Raw genomic sequence first — 22,219 nt, forward strand, 5'->3', positions numbered from 1 at the left:
CAAAAAAGAGCTTCACTTCTGATGCATTATTAAACGTTTGAGTTGTATCATCCACATCAACCAATATTTGTGCAGGGTATCTCATTCTGGCTCTGTATCCTGCCTTAATAATAGCTGTGCCAATATGGAGCCATTTCCTTGCGTTTAGTAGAGGTTTCTATTGAAAAATCTTGAAGAGATGTATGCGTGTATTACCTATCATTAGTGTATTTAGTTTTCTAAAGTGTCTTAAGATGTTAATTTTGTCTTGAAAGTTAAGATAACGTATGACCACTATACGCGGTCTACTATACCCATCACTGAAATCTCTTTATCTGTCCTGTCCTGTGGGCCCGCTCAACTAGCACCCCTTCTGGTTGAATATTCATCTCGAGCAATTGGGGGGAGCGTTTGTGAAGCAAATTTTATTAGGTCATCAAACTCTCTAGTCTCGGGCAGTCCTACCACCCTGACGTTATTACGCCGAGACCTGTCTTCCAAATCTTCTATTTTAGATTGCATGGTTTTAATCTTAACATCGTATTCTCTAAGTTGAACTTCTTGGGAGTTTTTATAGTCCTCCAGCTCGGAAACCCTAGTTTCTACCTCGGGCAATTCTGTTTGAAAATTGTCGGAATTCATTCGTCAGTCCAGCTATATCTTTTTTAAGGGATTCGAACTGGGGGAGTATAAGGTCAGCTATTTGATTGAACATTATGTTTACCTCTGGATTTTGTGTAGGTGTATTTGTTGTATCAATTGAGTTACTCTAGAACAGATCTAGGTTTTTTATCCTTTTTAGCAGGCATGGCAGGGGATTAATTTTTAGCATTGGTAATAAATTTTTCCATAGATAGTGAAGAAAAGATAAGCCTTTATTTTTCGGAATGTGTGGCTGTGTTACAGTGAGGAAAAAAAATAAAAAGAAAAAAGTGAAGTGAAATTACGTGCACTCTTCAAAAACTAAAAAACAAACAAAAAAAACCCCCCCTAATAGTGTGTATATATAGTGTGTAGAGAGTAAATAAATTCAATCTAGACTCCCTCCTTTATCTCTCCCTTTCACCTTATCTTTAAGTCTAGTCCTTACTTGATTAGACTAAATTGTGTTGATATTGTTAGTGGTGATACTAGTGAGAAAAAAAAAAAAAAAGTGTTTAATGCGTGTCGTGAATGCCTGTATAAAAAGGATACCAACAGATCACTTTAAATTTATATAGATCTGTTCAGCAGAAACAATTTTAGTTCCTATTCAATTTTCAGCAATTCCTCAGTTTTATTTACAGCAGATATTTATCTACGTAATATGAGGCTATAGATATTATGATTGGTCTTAGCAATACTTTTATTTTTATATCCAAAATATAACTCATAGATATTTCAAGAGAAAAATGTTTTCTTTTCTCCCCTTTCCTTTTGAGTGGGTGTTTATTGGTTTATTTTACTTCAACCATCTAGGTTAACCTTAGCTTTAAACTATTTGCAATACAGATAGCAAATTTTATGGAACAGTCTTAATACAGTCTTAATACTATATACAAATTCAGTATCACCACTTATTTTCTACCTTTATGCCTTATCATACAAAAAAAAAAAAAAAAAAAACTTCATACAATAAATCTTAGTATGTTATATCCTCTCACATCTCAATATATCTAAATTCAAATAAAGGCAGACCATTAATCTATAATAGCTGCCCCTTATCAAAAAAACACAGTCTCTGGGTTTTACTAAATGCTTTGTGACTCCAATGTCTCTTGAATCTTGTAATTACTTGTATAGTGTCCTCTTCCTCAGTCTTAGAGCAATTTTTAACCCAGAGAATATAAGTCCCCCTGAGATTAGTATCTTCAGGGTATATCAAGTGGTGTGGGCTTTTACAGTTTTCCTCTCCTGTTACACACCCTTTATTATCTTAAGGGCCTCAGGTACACACAGCAGGCAGCCAATACATAACTGGTTAGAGTAAAGCTCTATATCTTCAGCTTGCAAACTGTTTTGTTTAAAGAAATGTCAGGGACAGCCTCCCTGACAAGACTGTTTATCAGCAAAAGAAAGATAAGTATATACTTGCGGTCTATGCGACACTTCTTCCTGCGGTGATTTTAGTATCCAAAGTCTCCTTCTTCACCCAAAAACCAGGTTTGGTGTAACTCCTCCTATCTATTCCGGAACAGCTCCCCCCTTTTTAAGGTACAAGATCTCAGCTCTATACCTTAGGTCTCCTCAGCTGTCTTTCTTCTTTTTATTCGGGAGGAATCCTCTGGTCTAGATCTCCTGTCTGCCCCAGTTTTGGTGGATCCTCCCCTCCGCTCCGGGCACGGCTCTGTGTATATTTATGGAGGTATAGTTTCCAGGTCTCTGTGCCTCTTTCTCTCACCGGGTCTTTCCCATCCTTTGCGACCCAAGTGCTCCGGTACTTGTCAGGCCTGAATAAAGATTGTGGCCTTGGCAAACGGCCGGCAATTGCCTTCAGGGAATCTCCGGCGGTCTCCAGCTCCAAAGATGCTTCTCCAGGCAGACACAAACAAACAAGCTGCCTATGGAGCGATGGAGGTTTACTCCACGTGTAGCTGGGACTCAGCGCAACTTCGATCTTGCGTGCTTGTCGACGTCATACGCCCATTGCGTCTTGCGCTGTGCCGGGGCCAAGCTCAGAGATCTCTCTTACTGCGTCTCCAGCGGTTCCGGGATCCGCATTGCTGATTGACCCACCTTATGTGAAATTCCTGGCAGTGAAGGAGTTAATCCATTAGTAGCTTGTTAGGTTAATTTTTGATGCAGAGTAGAAATTACCCTCCCACCTGACACCTCCCACTCCCTTAATCCCTACCTGATCCCTCCCAGACAGCTCTCTTCCCACCCTCACCCCACTGGTCACTACCATCTTAGGTACTGGTCGAAGGTTTTTGGATTTTATTTTATTTTACTTTTTTCTTTTATTCATTTTTTTCTCAACGTGTTGTGATCCCTTCTCAACCCTCCCACCTTTCTGATCTTCGCCCCCAAACAGCTCTTTAAGCCTCTCCCCTCCTACTAGTGGCGACCATCTTAGGTACTGGCCAAGTTTATATGTTTTTGTATTATTTATTTTATAAATACCCTTCTCCCTCCCCGTGATCATTATAGAGGGTTCCCCCCCACGTCAAATTCCCATTTTCTTGTAACTTGTTCCCATCCCTCCCTCTCCCTTCAAAAATTTCCTGTAGTTTAGGGCCCCTCCCACTCCCCTCCCCCACTGCCTCTTGTTCTGCACACCCGCCTCCCGCATTCCCTCCCACACTTCCTGCCGGCACAAGAAGCTGATTGTTACAGATGGTGACACACACAGTGTTATTATCTGTAATGATAAGGCATCTACCTTCTATACAGACAGATGCCATGAGTTCAGAAACTCCAGCACTTGCTTGTATTTTTACAGCCATGACTGCTGGAGCTTCCTGCAGCTCAGACATATATATTTATATAAAACATACAAATGAAGCGGCCACACACCAGCAAAAACAACACCCCGGTGCATTGCTTATTATCATGTACAAAGTTCGTATAGAGATCAACGCTCGGTTTCCAGCGTTTGTCAGACCCCCAAAGCAGGCACAAGAGACAGGGAATATGTTCAACTCCTTTATAAGTGAAAAACAAAGAAACAAGGGCCTTGCCCAAATGTTTCGGCTCACGTAAGAGCCTTTCTCATTGGAGGGCCGTGCAGACATAAATGACAACATACACAAACCTTACTTAAATACCATTACCCAATTAGCACAAACAATCACAGCTGTTCCACCCTGCAAACAAGCCAAAGATCACCAGGCCCTAATGCGTCTATAACAATGGCGCTTACCCGGTTTACGTCATCATCCGGCGCCTACGCACGTCACCGCCCATGTCACCAGTTGGCATGGTGATGAGGTACACAAGCAGCCAGATGATGCATCATAGCTGCAGAAATGCGATCGCTTGAAGGGGAGAGAAGCGGCTACTGTATAAATATAAACAAACACATGTGAAGAACATTACACTTAATTTCATACAATATATAGAAAAATATGATCGTTAATCACAAAAATACAGCATGTCTTAGAGCATTTACTGACATCATCTATACACAGAGATATCAAGGTGTCAGTATGCGTATAACAACATAACACCTAAAGTATTTTCCAAAAACAAAAGTTATGAATGTAAAACACCCACACTATTTCAAGCTTCTTGCCTCAGGAATATGTAGAAACATACGGACAGCTACCACCATTTGTTCTCACTTGCGGTAGCAGCAGGCAAAATCTATGTTCGCATTCAATCCCTTAGTAGAGTGTCCAGAGTGAAAAATCCATCTTGACTCCAATTGTAATAATGCTAAAGCTCTATCCCCCTCTCGTCAAGGGGACGGGACAGGGTCTATAAGCATCAACCTTAGCATGGACACTGAGTGTCCTGCTTGCATGAAGTGCCGAGCAACAGGCTGGTCAGATCGACCCTTATCCAATGCGTGCCTAATGGCTGTTTTATGATTTGCAAGTCTTTCACGGAAAGATGTCACCATTTTACCAAAGTAGTAAAAAGTACAAGGACAGGCAATGATATACACCACAAAATCAGATGTGCATGTAAGCCTGTGTCTGATAGTAAACCTCTTGTTGGTATTGGGGTGATGGAAAGTGCTCCCTGTTTATGAGACTATTAGACGTAATACAGTTCCCACAGCAGAAACAACCTTGCTTGCCCTTAGGAAGCCAAGTACGTCTGTCATAACAGAGAAGGGGATCATTTTAATAACAAAAGATCTCGTAAATGTTTTTGCCCTCTTATAACCCACCCTTGGTGGTGGGGTTTTTATAGAATGGGAGGCTAGATTCCTCAGAAAGTATATTCCAATTTTTCTTGTTTGTAGATGCCAAGACATTAGTGCCCGGGGTGTAGGTGGTAATAAAATTCAGGCTTTTATCATCTGTCTTGGTGTGTTGCCTAATAGTCAGCTCTTCCTGTGTCCATTGTTCTGCCTTCTTGCTTTGTTCCACAATCAACTTCGGGGGGATATCCTCTTTGGAGAAAACGTTCCAACATCTCATTAAGTTGCTTCTTCTTGTGATAAGCTATCCGTATTATTGCGCAGGACCTGCAGGAGTTGCGAAGAAATGATCCCATCACGTTGGAATTTAGGATGAAAACTATTATAATATAAAATAGAATTCTTATCAGTCATTTTCTGGAAAAAGAGTAGTTTGTAACCTGTATTCATTCTCTGTATGTACCTTATAGATTTCCAAATCCAAAAAGTGTATCCTATGCACATCACACTCCATCTTTAATCTAATGGTGGAGTCTAAAGAGTTCAACCCTTCAAACCATGGATAGAGATTATCTACAGTGTCACTCCAAATAAAAAAGACTTTGTCGATGTAACGACGATATTGTTGATGGGGTTCCGCATGGAGAAAATATTGGACCGTTCATACATAGCCATATAGATATTAGCATATGATGGGGCCATATTTGACTAGGATGTCTGTGTCCTGCACAGCACCGATGAGACCGATGAGTTCAAAGGAATCTCAAAGGTATGATTTGGTTTCTGGACTACCGTCTGTAGAAAATAATCTACATATTCAGCCAACGGTTGAAGGAGAGAGCCCCTGGCAGACACAATCAGTCTGCCAGGGGACTCTCCAATGACTTATGTATCTTTGGAAGAAGATATAGAATAGGGACATACTGGAAAAGTCAAAAGAAAGAAAACCAAATGCATCCTCATCAATAACATTGGCCAAAAAGGCCATTCTCAAGAACTCATCAATCTAATTTTTTATATTTACTAGTAGGATTAACAGCCAATTTGCAGTAAGTGATCCCATCCAGTAATTGTCTTTGAGCCTCCTGTCTGTAGTCACTATAATTAAGGCTTACTGTAGCCCCGCCCTTATCAGCAGGGTGAATAACTATCTCGCTGTCCGAAGACAGAGAACCAATAGCTGCCCTTTCAGATTTGCTCAGTTATCCCTATAAGGGGGAATATCATGATCAATATCCATTAGGACTGGAAGCACCTATATTCGGTGAAAGGTTTTAATGGAGGTATGAGTATTACTTGGTTCAAAGACACTTGTGGGTTTAAATGGTTTAACCACATAATTACCTTGTTCTTTAAAAAATTATTTTAGCTTCAGTTGTCTCTGAAATCTGCTCATATCTACTTGAAGAATAAATTTGTCACATGTAGGGGTGGGGACAAAGGATAAGCCTTTATTTAATACCTTCAGTTCATCAGTTGTAAGAGGCCTTGAACTGAGATTATAAACTATTGTTTGTTCTTCCTTAGTGTATTTTTTCTTTTTACGCCCCCCCCCTCCTGTTGTGTCTTTGTCCGGAGCCTGGGGTGGTAAAGGGGTTTTTTGTGTAGATCTCATAACCACCCCAGTTTGGGTCTGTGTATGTGTCTTAGCCTGTGGTTCATTATCAGAAGAATCAACTCCACTGCTGTCTACTGTAGTAAGGGTTTACACGTCTGGTCTTGTTATAGGGTTTTCCTACGACCATAAGAAGAAGTGTTTATCATGGCCATACAGCCACCTATTAAATTTTTTAAACTGTAACAGATGTCTTGTTCTTAAATGTCAATAGGTCATTCTTGTACTTATCAACTTGTGTCTTTAATCTAGACACCCAGTCTGTTGTAGTGTCCGCAGTAAGCACTCCTAAAAGTGTTTTCCTTAACTGTAGCAATTTCATTTTTTACAGAAATATTCAACCTAGAGACCTCCTCTATTACTAGTAACATGAGATTGTGTATATATTATATTACATCTTTTTGGATTAAGGAGTTAAAGAGATATGAAATCCAAAAATGTTTTTTTGGGTGATTCAGACAGGGCATACAATTTTGTAAAAGTTTCCAACTTACTTCTATTATCAAATTTGCTTTAGTTCCCATGGTATATGTTGAAGAGATACCTAGGTAGATGTATTGAGCACTATGTAGCCATCTAGTGCTCTTGTAAATGGATAACATTCTTGCAAAACTGCTGCCATATAGTGCTCCAGACACGTGCACACTCCTGAGCTTACATCCCTGCTTTACAACAAAAGATATCAAGAGAACAAAGAAACGCGATAATAGAAGGAAAATAAAAAGTTGTTTAAAATTGCTGCTCTATCTGAATCATGAAATAAAAATGTTGTGTTCCTTGTCCCTTTAATTTGCTAGTTATTGTAACTGAAGGTGTTTATTAAAGGAAATGAGGGTACAGTAACGTGTCTGAATAATAAATGTTTGCTGATGGATATAAAGTTAATTAATTAGCTAGGAGTATTTATGGGTATGTAATGACATGATACACCAGAACTCACCTTGTAACAGAGGTTGGTCCTGGAGACGTGGTGGCATCTTTATGAGATTTAGTGAAGATCTGAGTGTAGTACAAGGCAAACATCACAGATGATGTGACCTCTGATCTCACTTCCCAGCTGCACTTCATCTCCACTAAACCATCGTACACACACTGAAAGTTTTGAGGGTTTTCCTCATCATCTGGTGAGAAAAAGAAGCCGTTAGTGGGGCATAGCTATAAGCTAAAGCCATGACACCATAAGGATTGTCGCCAGATACCTTTAGGCACCTCCCAGTCAAGGGCTTTGCTCCAGGTGCTCCATATACCCCTTAAATTCTGCCCTTCCTTGATTCGAGCTCTAACCCTGAACAGGTAAAGTGCTTCCTGGGACAAACAGATGGGCATCAAGTCTAACCTCCAACTCTTCCACATTTACGGAAGGAGCATCCTGCAATGCAAAACAGGAAGGGAAAAGAAGATCACTTTTCTGCCTGTAGTATCCATACTCATTGTTGTGGGCACAATTACGACCTAGACAATGTCGAATTAAAATGTCTATTCATCTGCGTTCAGTATAAGTTTAGTGTTGAGTGATATGTTTTGCCTCTTACAAATCCACTCCCCTTCTTTCATAAAGGGTCCACTAAAGCAACATGTCACTACGAAGAACTATACTCCTAAGGTAGAAGGTTATGTAACAAGGCTACAACATGGCAGTAAGTGTAACGCTAAGGACCACAAAGTGCTATTTTTAGCATTTAGTGTTTTCTTGGGTAAAATAGGTTGATACATTTTTTTCTGGTGGTAACAATAAGACATTGTTTTAAAATTTTAAAAGAAATGATGGGGTCAGATTGTAAACTTCTAAGCACAATATACAGCCCTCAGGTCCAATAAGGTGCCCACTAATAATCTAATTAATGACTAAGTTAGGCTATACCACCACACACAATTGTACTGTAAGGTAAGTATATAGTATATCTTAGTTTACCTCCCATTTTTCCCAGTCCTTTCTGCAATATGTCATCTGATAAACCAGAGCCAGAGACGGGTTAGAAAAACTTGGGGTCTTCCAGGTCATAATCAGTTGTCCATCCTCAGAACGTATCATGAGCCCCTGTGGAGGAGGTACCTGGACTGCAAAAAAAAAAACCACCATAAATTTTCCTTGTTATCTTTTCTACTGCTGATAGTCTGCATCTATCAACTGGTTCTACCATGACATCTAACCTCTGTGAGCCGGTGTAATTTCTGCCGTGCTCTGTATGATGTGCTCTGGCAGGAAGGTGAAGTTGGCCTTCATTGTGATAATGAATCCAGACACATTAACTCTGCAACTCATTTGTAGGCCATCAGGACCATCTGGCTGGGGATATGAGGGCACACAGCGACTTCTGTTAACATATAAGACTGAGATTAGGATATTTATGTTTAATCAATTAAAATTCATCTTATTTCATTGTTAGCGTTAATCACTCTTAATAAAAACCTAGAGCCCATTAATGTCAAGTGTTGTAGAGAAAAGCTCGGTAAACAAGTTGGAGGCATGTTAAGCTTGTAACGGTCATGTTGATCTCTCTTGAACACACATGAAGTATAACGTTTACAAAGCAACAAACTTTGTATTATAAAAATAAGTTATGATATTGTTTGTAGGAACACGGAAGTCAAAGTTAAACTTCCATTATTCAGATAGAGTGAATCATTTTACATAATTTGCAATTTACTTTATATCATCAAATTAACCTTTCTTTTTTATGACATGATGAGTCCACGGATCATCTTAATTACTAATGGGATATTCACCTCCTGGTCAGCAGGAGGCGGCAAAGAGCACCACAGCAAAGCTGTTAAATAGCTCCTCCCTTCCCTCCCACTCCAGACATTCTCTTTGCCTATGTTAGTGATAGGAAGTGGTAAAGTGAGGTGTTAGAAAAAGATTCTTCAATCAAGAGTTTATTATTTTTAAAGTAGTGCAAGATTGTGCTGCTTTGTTCTAGGGTGTAGCCTTAGTCCATATCAGTCTCTTCAGTAGAGCAGTGGTGGCTTTAGAGCAATGGGAACTTGTGGGACATAATTCTCACTGGGCCTCCCATATATTGTTGCTGCCCTTACCCTGAAAACCTGAGGGATTTTACTCAGAAGATGAGGTAAGTGCTGACTTTATTTCTGGTGGTTGAAGGTACTCAGAAAAAGTTTGGGCACTTTATTATTTTTATTAAGACCTCATTGAACTTGGGCTCTTGTTAAAGGGTTACACAGATTCACAGGAGACCATGGCATTTAGGACACATGCACTGGGGCTGAATGTGACATGTGACTCATCTCCCGGCGGTCTCATAACTAATAATAGCCGACCGGGAGATTACATATTGGGATTATTTATTGAGACTCCATTGAGCTGTTTGGCGGGGCGTTTCTATGTTAAGTTGTGGCAAACAAACTAAGCAGCTATTTAATCTGAAGCTGTTCAGTCTATTCCTTTGCTCCCGGTGACTGCACTACATAATGGTGACCGGGAGATGCCTATTAAAATGCCCACGAGGGGCGGAGCTTGTGAATGGCGCCAATTTCATTACGCACCTACTTCCTAGCGCTTCCGGTTATCGGAAGGAGCAAAGGAATTTGAGTCTAAGAATTTACACTTATCAGACAGCTCCTCCTTCCTAACTCTTCCGGTTATCGGAAGGAACGGTGGAATTTATGTCTGCGTGTTTGCGCTCAAGATAGCACTAAGTTGAGTCAGGATGTTAAACAGAGAGGCTGACTGACACCTCAGCTGGGTTAAGCTGAGGTGTAAAGGAGTGTGGTAGTATAAAAAAGGTTTTGTAGTACTCAATCAAATTCCTCATGTACATTTTCAGCCATTTCTGACCTCATAAAAAATAAAAAGTTACACTTTAACATTTAAAGAGGCAGTAACGTTTGTTATATGTTAATTTTTTTTTTAACATAGGGTTAAGACTTTTATTTATTTCTTCTTCTATATGTGAGTCAGATTGATAAAGAAAGTGTCCATAAAATTTTATAGCCCACACATGCAGTGCCCTGCTGTTCCTCGCAAACTCCATCTGGAGTTACTTTGCAAGACATCGCTTCTTTAATGTCATGGCGATATCTGTTGCATTGTCTGCTTTTCCCATACTACAGGGAAAATGCCTGATGAAATGTATTTAATCAGATACAGTTATAGCTACTCCGAATGCTTCTTCCTTGAGCCTGAAGAGGAAGATCTGTCTGGGTATTACCTTTATCTGATACTGAAGTTGTCTCTTTCAGTTTAAGTTGAACACCTCCGTTTGTTGTCTAAGGAGGTTCTAACCTTTCTGAATGACTCCGACATTACGGCGTAGTCAATCCTTATCTGTACAGTAAAATGAAACAAGTATATTGATGTGTCCTCCATGGTGTACGTAATTTTGGGTACCAGAAAGGGCTACAGAGAGACTGGGTACCCCCTTTTTCTCCATCTCCTAACGTTAATGGATACTTTCTGTGTAAGGCTCTATTGCGGAGTCTTGACTGACAGTTCCCTAGGAGGTTAAAAGAATGTTTGTTCACCAGGGTTTACAATGGCTACCTTCAGTGTTAAACATCACTAGTGTGGTAGCATAAAAAAAAAAGAATTTTACTTAATGTGTTGTCTATTCCTATCGGATAGACACTTCCCCTTAAAGTGGCCTTGAAATTATCCAACTTCCTTTCTGCTGATGTTCACTTTCAGGGGGAGTTAGGATTTCAGACTTCCTATAATGGCCCGAAGAATGTTATGGTTAAAATCCTGATGTCTCATCTAAGTCTAACCTTTTGGTGAGAGTTAAATTGGACATCAGAGTAATTTTATTTCCTTTCAAATTTTTAAGGAAAATCCTCCACTCCCTCTTCCAAGAGGGGAGCAGTCCAAGCCTTCCTGGAGGACCCAATCGGTCTTGGAATAGGGGGAATGAAATTCAAAAAGCCTGCTATTGAATCAAAGGCAGCATGAAGAGTCTGCCCCCGATCCAGGACAGGATCTTGGGGGGCAGCTTTTCCTTCCTCATTCAAACTTGCTTTTGAGATTCAAACTGAAATTTAAGATCTTCCTCCTAAGGTTCTGTCTTCAAGATTTTCAGTAGACCAGACAGAAGGAGAGGCGCTCTTAGATTTGTAGGAAGCTTATCCGACCTGGGAGGGATAGTTTCTATTCCTTTCTGTTCATGGTCCCTGAAAAGGGAACTGTCAGACTAATATTATTGACTAATCAAGATGGAAGCTATTCGTTCCATTCTTCCTTGGACCCAAGAGGGTCTATTCATGGCATATAGGACGTGTACTTACATATTCCTATTCACTAGGATCATCACAAGTTTAAAGGGGTTTGCCTTTAACTTCCAATTTGTGGCTCTTCCCTTCGGTCTTGCTACAGCTCCCAGAATTTTTCTACAAGGGTTTTGGGGTTGCTGTTGTTGGTGCTCAGTTACGGGCATTGCAGTGGAGCCCTATCGGGAACGACATCCGGCTCCAGGCACCATCCTTTCAACAAGCAACATTGCCCACTGCAATCTTGTCTTCCTTCCTGCGATCTCACAGTTGGAAGGTGAATTTGGAAAAGAGCTGCTTAATTCCAAAAAGGGCAATCTTTCTTAGGATCATTGTAGTTTTTTCTGACAGAGGTCAGGAAATATAGGATTTTGATTCTGGTCTAGTTCTGCAGTCCACTCCTTGGCCATCAGTGGCTCAGTGCATGGAGGTATCAGGCTGATAGTGGCCTCAATGGACATCAACCCGTTTGTTCGGGTTCACCTCAGTCCTCTGCAATTAAACATGTTCAAACAATGGAATGGAGTTTATGCGAACTTGTCTCCTCAAATATTACTGGAGCAGGAGACAAAGGGTTTTCTTCAATAGTGGCTGTCTTTCTGGCATAGCTTAGTGGCTAGCACAGCTGCTTGGAAAGCAGAAGTTTGGGAGTTCAAATCCATCCCCCAGGTGCTGGTACTTTGAAATTGTGTCCAGATCATCTTCCCCAGGGATCCCTGCTTTCGCGGACCATCTTGGGTGATTGTGTCAACAATCACCAGCCCTTCTAGAATGGGGGCTGGGGATCTCTAAGGGCATTGGGGACTTTTCGACTTAGTCAGAGTCTGTTCTTCCTATAAATATTCTAGAGCTGAGAGCAGTCTTCAATGCTCTTCAGGCCTGAGACTCGGTTCAGTTTATCTGTTCCAATCGGACGATTACATCAATCATCTGGGAGGAACGATGAGTTCCTTAGCAATGTTAGAGATAACCAAATTATTCCAGTGGGTTGAAACCCACCCCTGCTGTCTGTCGGCGATCCACATCCCAGGAGTGTTCAACTGGGAGGTGGACTTTCTGAGCAGGCAGACTTTTCATCCGGGGGAGTGGGAACTCCATCCATAAGTGTTATCCTGCCTGATTCTAAAATGAGGTCGTCTGAATTTGGATTTCCAGGTATCTCGGTAAAGTGCCAAGTTTTCCATGGTACGGGTCAGGGTCCCTCAGGGCAGTACTGATAGATGCCCTGGCGGCACCTTGGACTTTCAGTCTAGCTTACCTATTGCCTGCGTTGGTTTCTTCCTAGGGTCATTGCTCAAATCAGGCAGAAGAGAGCCTAGGTGATCCCCTGTGCTTCGACTTGGCCTCGCAAGATTTGGTATGCAGATCAGGTGGACATGCCATCTCAGCCACCCTGGAGTCTTACGTTGGGAAAGGACCGTCTAATTCAGGGGCCCTTCCTTCACCCAAATCTAGTTTCTCTGAAGCTGACTGCTTGGAGATTGAACGCTTAATTTTATCCAAGCGGGGGTTTTCTGACTCCGTCATAGAGACCATGATTCAGGCTCGTAAGCCTATAACTTTAAAGATTTACTATAAGATTTGGCGTAAATATCTCTATTGGTGCGAATCCAAGGGCTACTCATGGAGTAGAGTTAGGATTCCTAGAATTTTGTCTTTTCTCCAAGAGGGTTTGGAGAAGGGATTATCGACAAGTGCCTTAAAGGGTCAAATCTCGGCCTTATCTATTTTGTTACACAAACGTCTGGGCGGATGTCCCAGATGTACAATCATCTTGTCAGGCCTTGGTCAGGATCAGGCCCTGTCTTCAAACCAGTTACTCCTCCATGGAATATTAATTTAGTTCTCAAAGTTCTTCAAGGGGCTCCATTCAAGTCCATGCATTCCTTAGATATTAAGTTGTTATCTTGGAAAGTTTTTATTTCTTGTTTCTATTTCTTCTGCTCGGAGAGTGTCAGAGCTCTCGGCATTACAGTATGAGTCTCCTTATCTTATTTTCAATTCAAATAAGGTAGTTTTACGTACTAAATTAGGATTTCTTTCTAAGGTTGTTTCTGATCGGAACATTAATCAGGAGATTGTTGTTCCTTCTTTGTGTCCTAATCCTTCTTCTCAGAAAGAACGACTTCTGCACAATTTGGACGTGGTCCGTGCTTTAAAGTTTTACCTGCAGGCGACTAGAGACTTTCGTCAGTCTTCTGCCTTGTTTGTGATTTTTTTCGGGACAACGTAAGGGACAGAAAGCTATGGCTACTTTTCTTTCTTTTTGGCTGAAGAGTATCATACATTTTGCATATGAGACTGCTGAACAGCAGCCTCCTGAGAGAGTTACGGCTCATTCCACAAGGGCTGTTGCTTCCTCATGGGCATTCAAAAATAAAGCTTCTGTGGAACAGATTTGCAAGGCTGCAACTTGGTCTTCTCTTCACACTTTTTCAAAATTCTACAAATTTGAGACTTTTGCCTCGGCTGAGGCCGTTTTTGGGAGAGAGATTCTTCAAGCAGTGGTGCCTTCCGTTTAGGTTCCCTGTCTTGTCCCTCCCGTATCACCTGTGTACTCTAGCTTGGGTATTGAATTCCATTAGTAATTAAGATGGTCTGTGGACTCATTGTGTCATAAAAAAGAAAAGAAAATTCATGCTTACCTGATACATTTATTTCTTTTTTGACACGATGAGTCCACGGCCCGCCCTGTTCTTGTAAGACAGGTTGTTGGTTATTGTAAACTTCAGACACCTCTGCACCTTGGTTTTTCCTTTCTATCCTTAACTTCAGTCGAATGACTGGAGTGGGAGGGAAGGGTGGAGCTATTTAACAGCTCTGCTGTGGTGCTCTTTGCCTCCTCCTGCTGACCAGGAGGTGAATATCCCATGAGTAATTAAGATGATCCATGGACTCATCATGTCAAAAAAGAAATACATTTATCAGGTAAGCATACATTTTCTTTTTTCTATTAGCATCATGTTAAAACCTCCCCTTTAAAGCCTAACTCACGTTTGGAGTAATGAAACTCCAAAAGAAAGGGTGCTCCAGCCTTTGCAGTTTAAAGTAAAATGACCTTTATTGTGCCACGTTTGGAGTAACACATTTAACCGCATAAACAAAACAACAACATTTTCACTTGATTGCTTTTGTTGGTTCATTTTGGACCAATGCAACGAATATGAAAAATTCTGTTATTTTACATTAATTCCAAATCAAATGCACATTAAAGTATAAATACATACATGAGAATTACAAGTCACAGTTATGAGTTTCATTTCTATTTGAATAAGCATGACAATATGTGTATTGCTTGGTGCTTATGGACTTGTGCGGTAGCCAATACCCATCATTTCAGGAGCCAAATCTTTTTACATCTAGCTGTATATACCGTTTTCTGCTTTTGTTCTGACTGTCACCAACCTGCTCACGCTGTCCTCATAATAAAGTCCAAGAGGGACCACTCTGTGAGCATCTGTCCTCTCTTTCCAATGACACATCCAGTGTGTGCTGTAGTCATTGGTGCAGCTCAGTGATTCCAGCACAGCAGCACCTGTGACATGAGTAGAAAAAGAAGGAAATACATGTTACTGAGACATGACACAGAGGAACTTTGTAGTTAGAGAAGCAGGAAAATGAAGATAGACATGTCTGTTGCTCCACCTTGGTCCAAGTGATGGTTGCTGGTATCTGAGATATGGGACATCATAAGCAACAACAGAGAATAAGGAACAAATGGTGGTTCCAGAAATTAAAGTTTGGGGGCAAGCATTCTGCAGAGCTTCATGCAGTTGACAAAAAGTTAGGGACTATGTTAGGGAGGCCGGTAGGTGGAGTCAAGAGAGCTCCAATGACTGAACTGAGAAAAGGATATGTAGTCTGGTGGTGTGGTTAGGCATTAAAATACTTTGGCAGTGAGTGGCAATTTTAGTCTCCTTCTCAGCCCAACCAGTTCAACTCCATGCATCATCATAGAACCACCACATAAATTGTAGGACCAAACTAAAAATAATTAAAGGACAGAAGAAAAAATGACAAGGAAAAGCAAAAGGTCATACATTAAACTTAGAAGATGTCAATCAAAAGAGACTGATAACTCATATAATCAAGGTTTGAGCTCCTCAAAAGACACTGTACTCAAATATTTTATTTGTACCATCTGCAAGAGGCCATAGCAGAATGTATTATATATTTTTTCTTTGCTGTTCTTGCACTAAATAAACCAAACATGTTTTTGCTCTGGGCATATGGAAACCTGCCCAATAGAACAAGAGGTACTGTCCCTATCAGCCAATGATCATTGATACTGCAGTATTTGTTGTACAGAAAAAACACTTCTTGATTTAATTTAAATGTAAAACAGATTTTACATGCTCTTTAATGGGCATGATAAAACACTTCTGAGTTCAATGTCTGAACTCAGTGTCTCTTTAATTGCTGCTGTGAAATGTTTGAGAAGTGTGGGAAAGTGAGAAGTGAAACATAGCTCAGATTATTGTGTAAATTACAAGCAATTGTGATGTGTATAAAAGGAAATACGCTTAGTGTACCGACCTTGGACCCCCTGCAGGCTGAGAAGCACGTTTAGGATACAGAGTACATGATAAGAGCAGGGAACCCCCATACTGCTCATGGAGCTGGAAGGGAACACAAGGCAAATATTAGACGCTGGGATGTCTCCTAAATATATAATACAAAACACATGCACAAATATATCTCACATTCTAAACAAAGAAGCATGCCATGCACATATATCAAACATATGCACTGCACATGCACATATAGCCTTATACTTAAAAACTGCACATACACAATTAGCCCTGTGCCTTCACACTGTGCATGCACACCAAGCCCTGTACATATACAATGAAGATGTAAACTTTAGCCTTGCACATACACTGCTACACACTGCACATGCCCCCCTTGCCTTGCACATGCACATACAGCACTGTGCAAACATTTCAGGCAGGTGTGAAAAAATGCTCTAAGGTGAGAATGCTTTAAAAATAAAAATGTTAATAGTTTATTTAATCAATTAACAAAATGCATAGTGGGAGAACAGAAGAGAAGCATTAATCAAATCAATATTTGGTGTGACCACCCTTTGCATTCAAAACAGCATCTATTCGTGTAGGTGCACTTTCACACAGTTCTTCTAGGTGCACTTACACACAGTTCTTCTAGGTGCACTTTCACACAGTTCTTCTAGGTGCACTTACACACAGTTCTTCTAGGTGCACTTACACACAGTTCTTCTAGGTGCACTTACACACAGTTCTTCTAGGTGCACTTACACACAGTTCTTCTAGGTGCACTTACACACAGTTCTTCTAGGTGCACTTACACACAGTTCTTCTAGGTGCACTTGCGCACAGTTTTTTAGGGTACTCAGCAGGTAGGTTGTTACAAACATCTTGGATAACTAACCACAATTCTTCAGTGGATTTAGGCAGCCTCAGTTGCTTCATGCAATCCCAGACATACTCAATGATGTTAAAATCAGGGCTCTGTGGGGGGGACATGCAATCACTTCCAGGACTCGTGGTTCTTGTTTACGCTAAATATAGATCTTAATGACTTTGGCTGTATGTTTAGGGTTGTTGTTATGCTGCAGGATAAATTTGGTGCCAATCAAATGCCTCCCTTATGGTACTGCATGATGGATAATTATCTGCCTGTACTTCTCAGTATTGAGGAGACCATTAATTATGACCAAATCCCCAACTCTATTTGCAGAAATGCAGCCCCAAACTTGCAGGGAATCTCCACTATGTCTCACTACCCCGCAGACAATCATTCATCATATACTGCTCTCAAGCCCTTCACTGAACACACTGCCCTAAAATTTTGACTCATCAGTCCTGAGAACCTGCTGCCATTTTTCTACACCCAAGTTCCTGTGTTTTCGTGCATAGTTGAGTCAATGGGGGAGATTTATCAAGCTGTCAACCACAAATACGCCGGAATTCCGCAGCGTAATTGTGGCGAGCTTGATCCGACCTAGTTATCAAAGCTTTCAGACCGGCAAAAGTTGACATCTGTGACGTAATATACGATCTTTCAGTCTCAATCCGATGCAGATCGATGCTTACGTCATTACAGATGTTCCTATCACACATTCGGCTCTATTTGACACTTTTTCAAAGTTATTAAATAGTGAACAGGTACGATTGCGGCTATTCCGACGCATCGTACCTGATTTTCCATCCGCCACCCTGGAGGCCGCGGATGCCATAGGAATTAATGGGAGTCTGAAAGCAGTGAAAGCTTATGTTTGATGCTGCCAGATATCCCATTGATTTCTATGGTAGAAAACAAGTAACGTTTACACCTAACACCCTAACATAAGCCCCGAGTCTAAACACCCCTAATCTGCCGCCCCCGACATCGCTGCAACCTAAATAAAATTTATTAACCCCTATTCCGCCACTCCCCGACCCCGCCGCAACCTAAATAAAGTTATTAACCCCTATCCCGCCGCTCCCGGACCCCGCCACCACTAAATAAATGTATTAACCCCTAAACCTCTGGCCTCCCACATCACAACCATTAACTAAATCTATTAACCCCCAAGCTGCCAGCCCCCCACATCGCCATAAACTAAATTAAGCTATTAACCCCTAAACCTAACAAGCCGCTAACTTTAAATTAAAATTGCAACATCCCTATCTTAAAATAAATTAAAGCTTACCTGTAGAATTAAAAGAAACTAATTTTAAACTATTAATTAACCTACCCTAACTATTATACTACAATTAAATTAAACTATCAATTAAATTGGAACAGCCAATAGGATTTGAACAGCTCTAATCCTATTGACTAATTGGAACCTTTCAGACAATAGGAATGCAAGGGACGCCATCTTGGATGACGTCACTTGCATTGAAGATCCAGTTTACGGCGGCGACTGTATTGAAGCGGCGCTCCGCGCCGGATGTCTTCAGGATGGACCCACTCCGTGCCAGATAGATGAAGTTCGAAGAGGCCGTCTGGATGAAGACCTCTCCGGCTTTATGAATCCTTCAAGCGGGACTTCAATAACTGTAAGTGGATCGTCGGGGGTTAGTGTTAGGTTTATTTAAGGGTTTTTTGGGTGGGTTTTATTTTTAGAGTAGGGTCTGGGCAGGTAAAAGAGCTAAATGCCCTTTTAAGGGCAATGCACATACAAATGCCCTTTTCAGGGCAATGGGGAGCTTAGGTAATTTTAGATAGAGTTTTTATTTGGGGGGTTGGTTGGTTTGGTGGTGGGTTTTACTGTTGGGGGGTGTTTTTGTTTTTTTTACAGGTAAAAGAGCTGATTTCTTTGGGGCAATGCCCCACAAAAGGCTCTTTTAAGGGCCATTGGTAGTTTATTGTAGGCTAGGGTTTTTTTTATTTTGGGGGGGCTTTTTTATTTTGATAGGGCTATTAGATTAGGTGTAATTCTTTTTTATTTTTGATAATGTGTTTTTTTTAGTAATTTTTAATAGGGTAAAATAGTAGATTTAAATAATTTGAGTAGGGTTAGGGTTTTTTTAATGTTGTAATTTTAATTTAAAGTTAGCGGCTTGTTAGGTTTAGGGGTTAATAGCTTAAATTAGTTTATGGCGATGTGGGGGGCTGGCGGTTTAGGGGTTAATAGGTTTAGTTAGTGGTAGTGATGTGGGAGGCCAGAGGTTTAGGGGTTAATATGTTTATTTAATGGCGGCTGGTCCGGGAGCCGTGGGATAGGGGTTAATAACTTTATTAAAGTTGCGGCGGAGTCCGGTAGCGGCGGGATAGGGGTTAAACATTTTAGTTTAGTGGCGGCATTTAGTGACAGGGTATAAATAAAGTTGGTAAAAAGCCGAATAGACGTGAGATCGATGACTGCTAGTTAACAACAGTCCGATGCTCATCGCCCCGTACTTGGTGCGCGTCTTTTTGCCGGCTTTCTTTATAAATATGGAGAGCGTATTCAGGTCCGCGGCCACGATATTAGGTGATGTTAGGCAAGCGTATTGGTGCCGGCAAATGCAGCATGGTTGAGGCTTTGATAAATATCCCCCAATAGGCTTTCCTTCCACATCAGATGTATGGCTTTCGGCCATAAGCCTCCATGAAGACCACTTCTGACCAGATTTCTCCAGACACTAGAAAGGTGTACCTGGGTCCCTCTGGTTTCTGCCAAATCTGAGCTGATGGCACTGCTGGACATTTTTCGATTGTGAAGGTCCTCAGCGTTGCTCGTTTCTTTGTGCTTCTTCAGAAGAGCTTGGACAGCACATTTGGAAACTCCTGTCTGCCTTGAAATTTCTGCCTGGGAGAGACCTTGCTGATGCAGTATAACTAACTTGTGTCTTGTTGCTGTTCTCAGTCTTGCTATGGAGTATGACGTTTGACGATAAAAAGATGAACTTAGAATATCACGCGCAGTGGAGCAAAAATATGGAAAAAACCTAACACCCTACTCGCATGCAAACACGATCGCATATTCTCAAGTGCACTAACCTGACATGAAAATATTTCATATTTCACATTCCAATGTTCCTCACATAGCAGAATACATTCTATTTATTCATAAAAACATATTTTTAAATATATCTGATGGTATTTTGCACAAATATATATTTATACCTATATATATATAATTTTGTTTTATTATTTATAGGTATAGATATTTACAGATATATATATATAACTATTTAAAAATACTTAGAACATATTCCCCTATGTGCAGAACATTGGAATGTGAGTAAATACACAGTTTAACACTTTATTAAATATGAATATTGCGGGGCGGAGCTTAGCCACGCAGGCCGATGGCAGCTTTTTGCTAGAGCTCCTGAGCCCCGTGCTGTAAAGAGTGTATATACTGACCAAACGGGGGGTTTTCTAATGACCCCAGGAGCACCCATAATCAAGTGACAAGCAGGCTTATAAATAACAGGAGAGAGCAAAAGGCGGTGAGAGAACGCAACATAGGGACAAGAAGAATGCAGGCATATAGCGGCCTGTGGCACGCATCCCGGATCAAACAGTGGTAAGCGAAGTAGCTGACTAAAAGGACTGCATCAGTATTAGAAAGTAACAGTCAAGCGAACCGCAGTTACAGAGTACAGACCGCAAGAGCTGATCATAAGACCGGGTGTGATCTGGTCAGACAGGAGTCGGCGCCAAACAGGTATAAGAGGTGAGCGGTACTTTGAGGTAATTGGGTGAAGGAAATAAAAATAAAAAAGCGGTTGTAGATATACTAATATCACAGTCCAACACAACGGAGGTTAGTACCCTGTAACAAGCTGGGGGAATAAGTGCAGAGGCGGAGGGAAAGTGACTAAGACAGCGGCGGCCATTGGCCACGAGGGTACTCTGACAGAGGACGGGTCTTGTATCTGTTAAACATACCGGAACAGGCACAGAGGGAGTGTCTTTTATTTGGCACAGAGCAGATTGCATTAGCCCTCAAAATCTACCTTGAAACACGAAATACTGTTTTCATACCCAATTTCCCAGCACTAATAGTTAATACAGGGGACGTTGCCTGAGGACCTATAGCGTTCAGGTAATCTGTCATACAACTCCAGTGGGCCCCATTTTACGACAGTACAGCACCATAAACTATTGAAAAAACTTAATTTTAAAATATTCTGCTTGATACATCCAGCTTTGAAAGGAATTTCTCCTCTTTTAATACACACTGGGATACCCAATAAAAAGCTGACCAGAGGGGAGAAAGGCAGCAGCAATAGAACATTGGGCCATTACCTTAAACCAAAAGACCCACAGGGAGCTGCACCTTTGAGCCAAGATACAGCAGACCAACAGTTGATAATGGCTGAAATGACTACAGCAGACATATTACCTAGTAATTATGTTACAAAAGAGGACCTCAGCCATCTGTCATCCAAAGAGGATATTAATATAGTAATGCATGAAGTACGTACCCTATACAAAGAGTGGGTCCCTGGGAATCACCCAAGACATCTCAACCTGAGCTGTATGACAGTATATACCATCTGCTGTTCCATTATGAATAAAGAAGATTTTTAATTGCACGATTGTGGAGGTGCCTCTATTTCTTTGCATTGCATGTCTATGGAGTAATCGGAAGAGAGCACTCGCGGAGAGCGAGAATACTTGGCCCCCACGCCCCCACTGTTAGTCATGTGACTGAAGCACGCCTTGAGACATAACCGCAGATACACGGAAGAGGGATTCGAGACACAAGACGCTGAAGGAGAAAGAGCCGGGCATCCACGAGTGAGTGGAGTCTCCGCGACAAACCACAGGTAATATACTGGGTTGTCTTGCTGAGGAGATGGGTCCCGGACAGTAAGCATATAAGTGTGTAATCCCGAAGTCATTGGACTTACTTGAATGTTTCGTGTGTTTGAGGCGGGTATACGGAGGAAAGATTTACTAGGGTCACTAAACAGTGGGGTAAAATTTGGATTGATTACAACAAATACAGGACTCTGCAGGTGCTAAGCATTTGGTGATTAAAACCAAGATACAGCAGACCAACAGTTAATAATGGCTGAAATGACTACAGCAGACATATTACTTAGTAATTATGTTACAAAAGAGGACCTCAGCCATCTGTCATCCAAAGAGGATATTAATATAGTAATGCATGAAGTACGTACCCTATACAAAGAACTGCATAAAGACAT

The 22,219-nt window shown here is 41.1% G+C and overlaps 1 protein-coding gene across 1 annotated transcript in view; it reads right to left on the reverse strand.

Annotated features, from left to right (window-relative positions):
• Positions 1–22,219, reverse strand: part of CSF2RB (colony stimulating factor 2 receptor subunit beta) — a 68,131-nt gene that overhangs the window by 24,203 nt on the left and 21,709 nt on the right. Inside the window, 7 exon segments of the mRNA XM_053689426.1 lie at positions 7,324–7,504; positions 7,583–7,679; positions 7,681–7,752; positions 8,296–8,441; positions 8,535–8,698; positions 15,009–15,138; positions 16,140–16,222. Of these exon segments, the coding sequence (XP_053545401.1) occupies positions 7,324–7,504; positions 7,583–7,679; positions 7,681–7,752; positions 8,296–8,441; positions 8,535–8,698; positions 15,009–15,138; positions 16,140–16,218 (869 nt within the window). The 5' untranslated portion in view covers positions 16,219–16,222.

Source organism: Bombina bombina, chromosome 7, assembly GCF_027579735.1.
Source record: "Bombina bombina isolate aBomBom1 chromosome 7, aBomBom1.pri, whole genome shotgun sequence".
Classification (NCBI taxonomy): domain Eukaryota; kingdom Metazoa; phylum Chordata; class Amphibia; order Anura; family Bombinatoridae; genus Bombina; species Bombina bombina.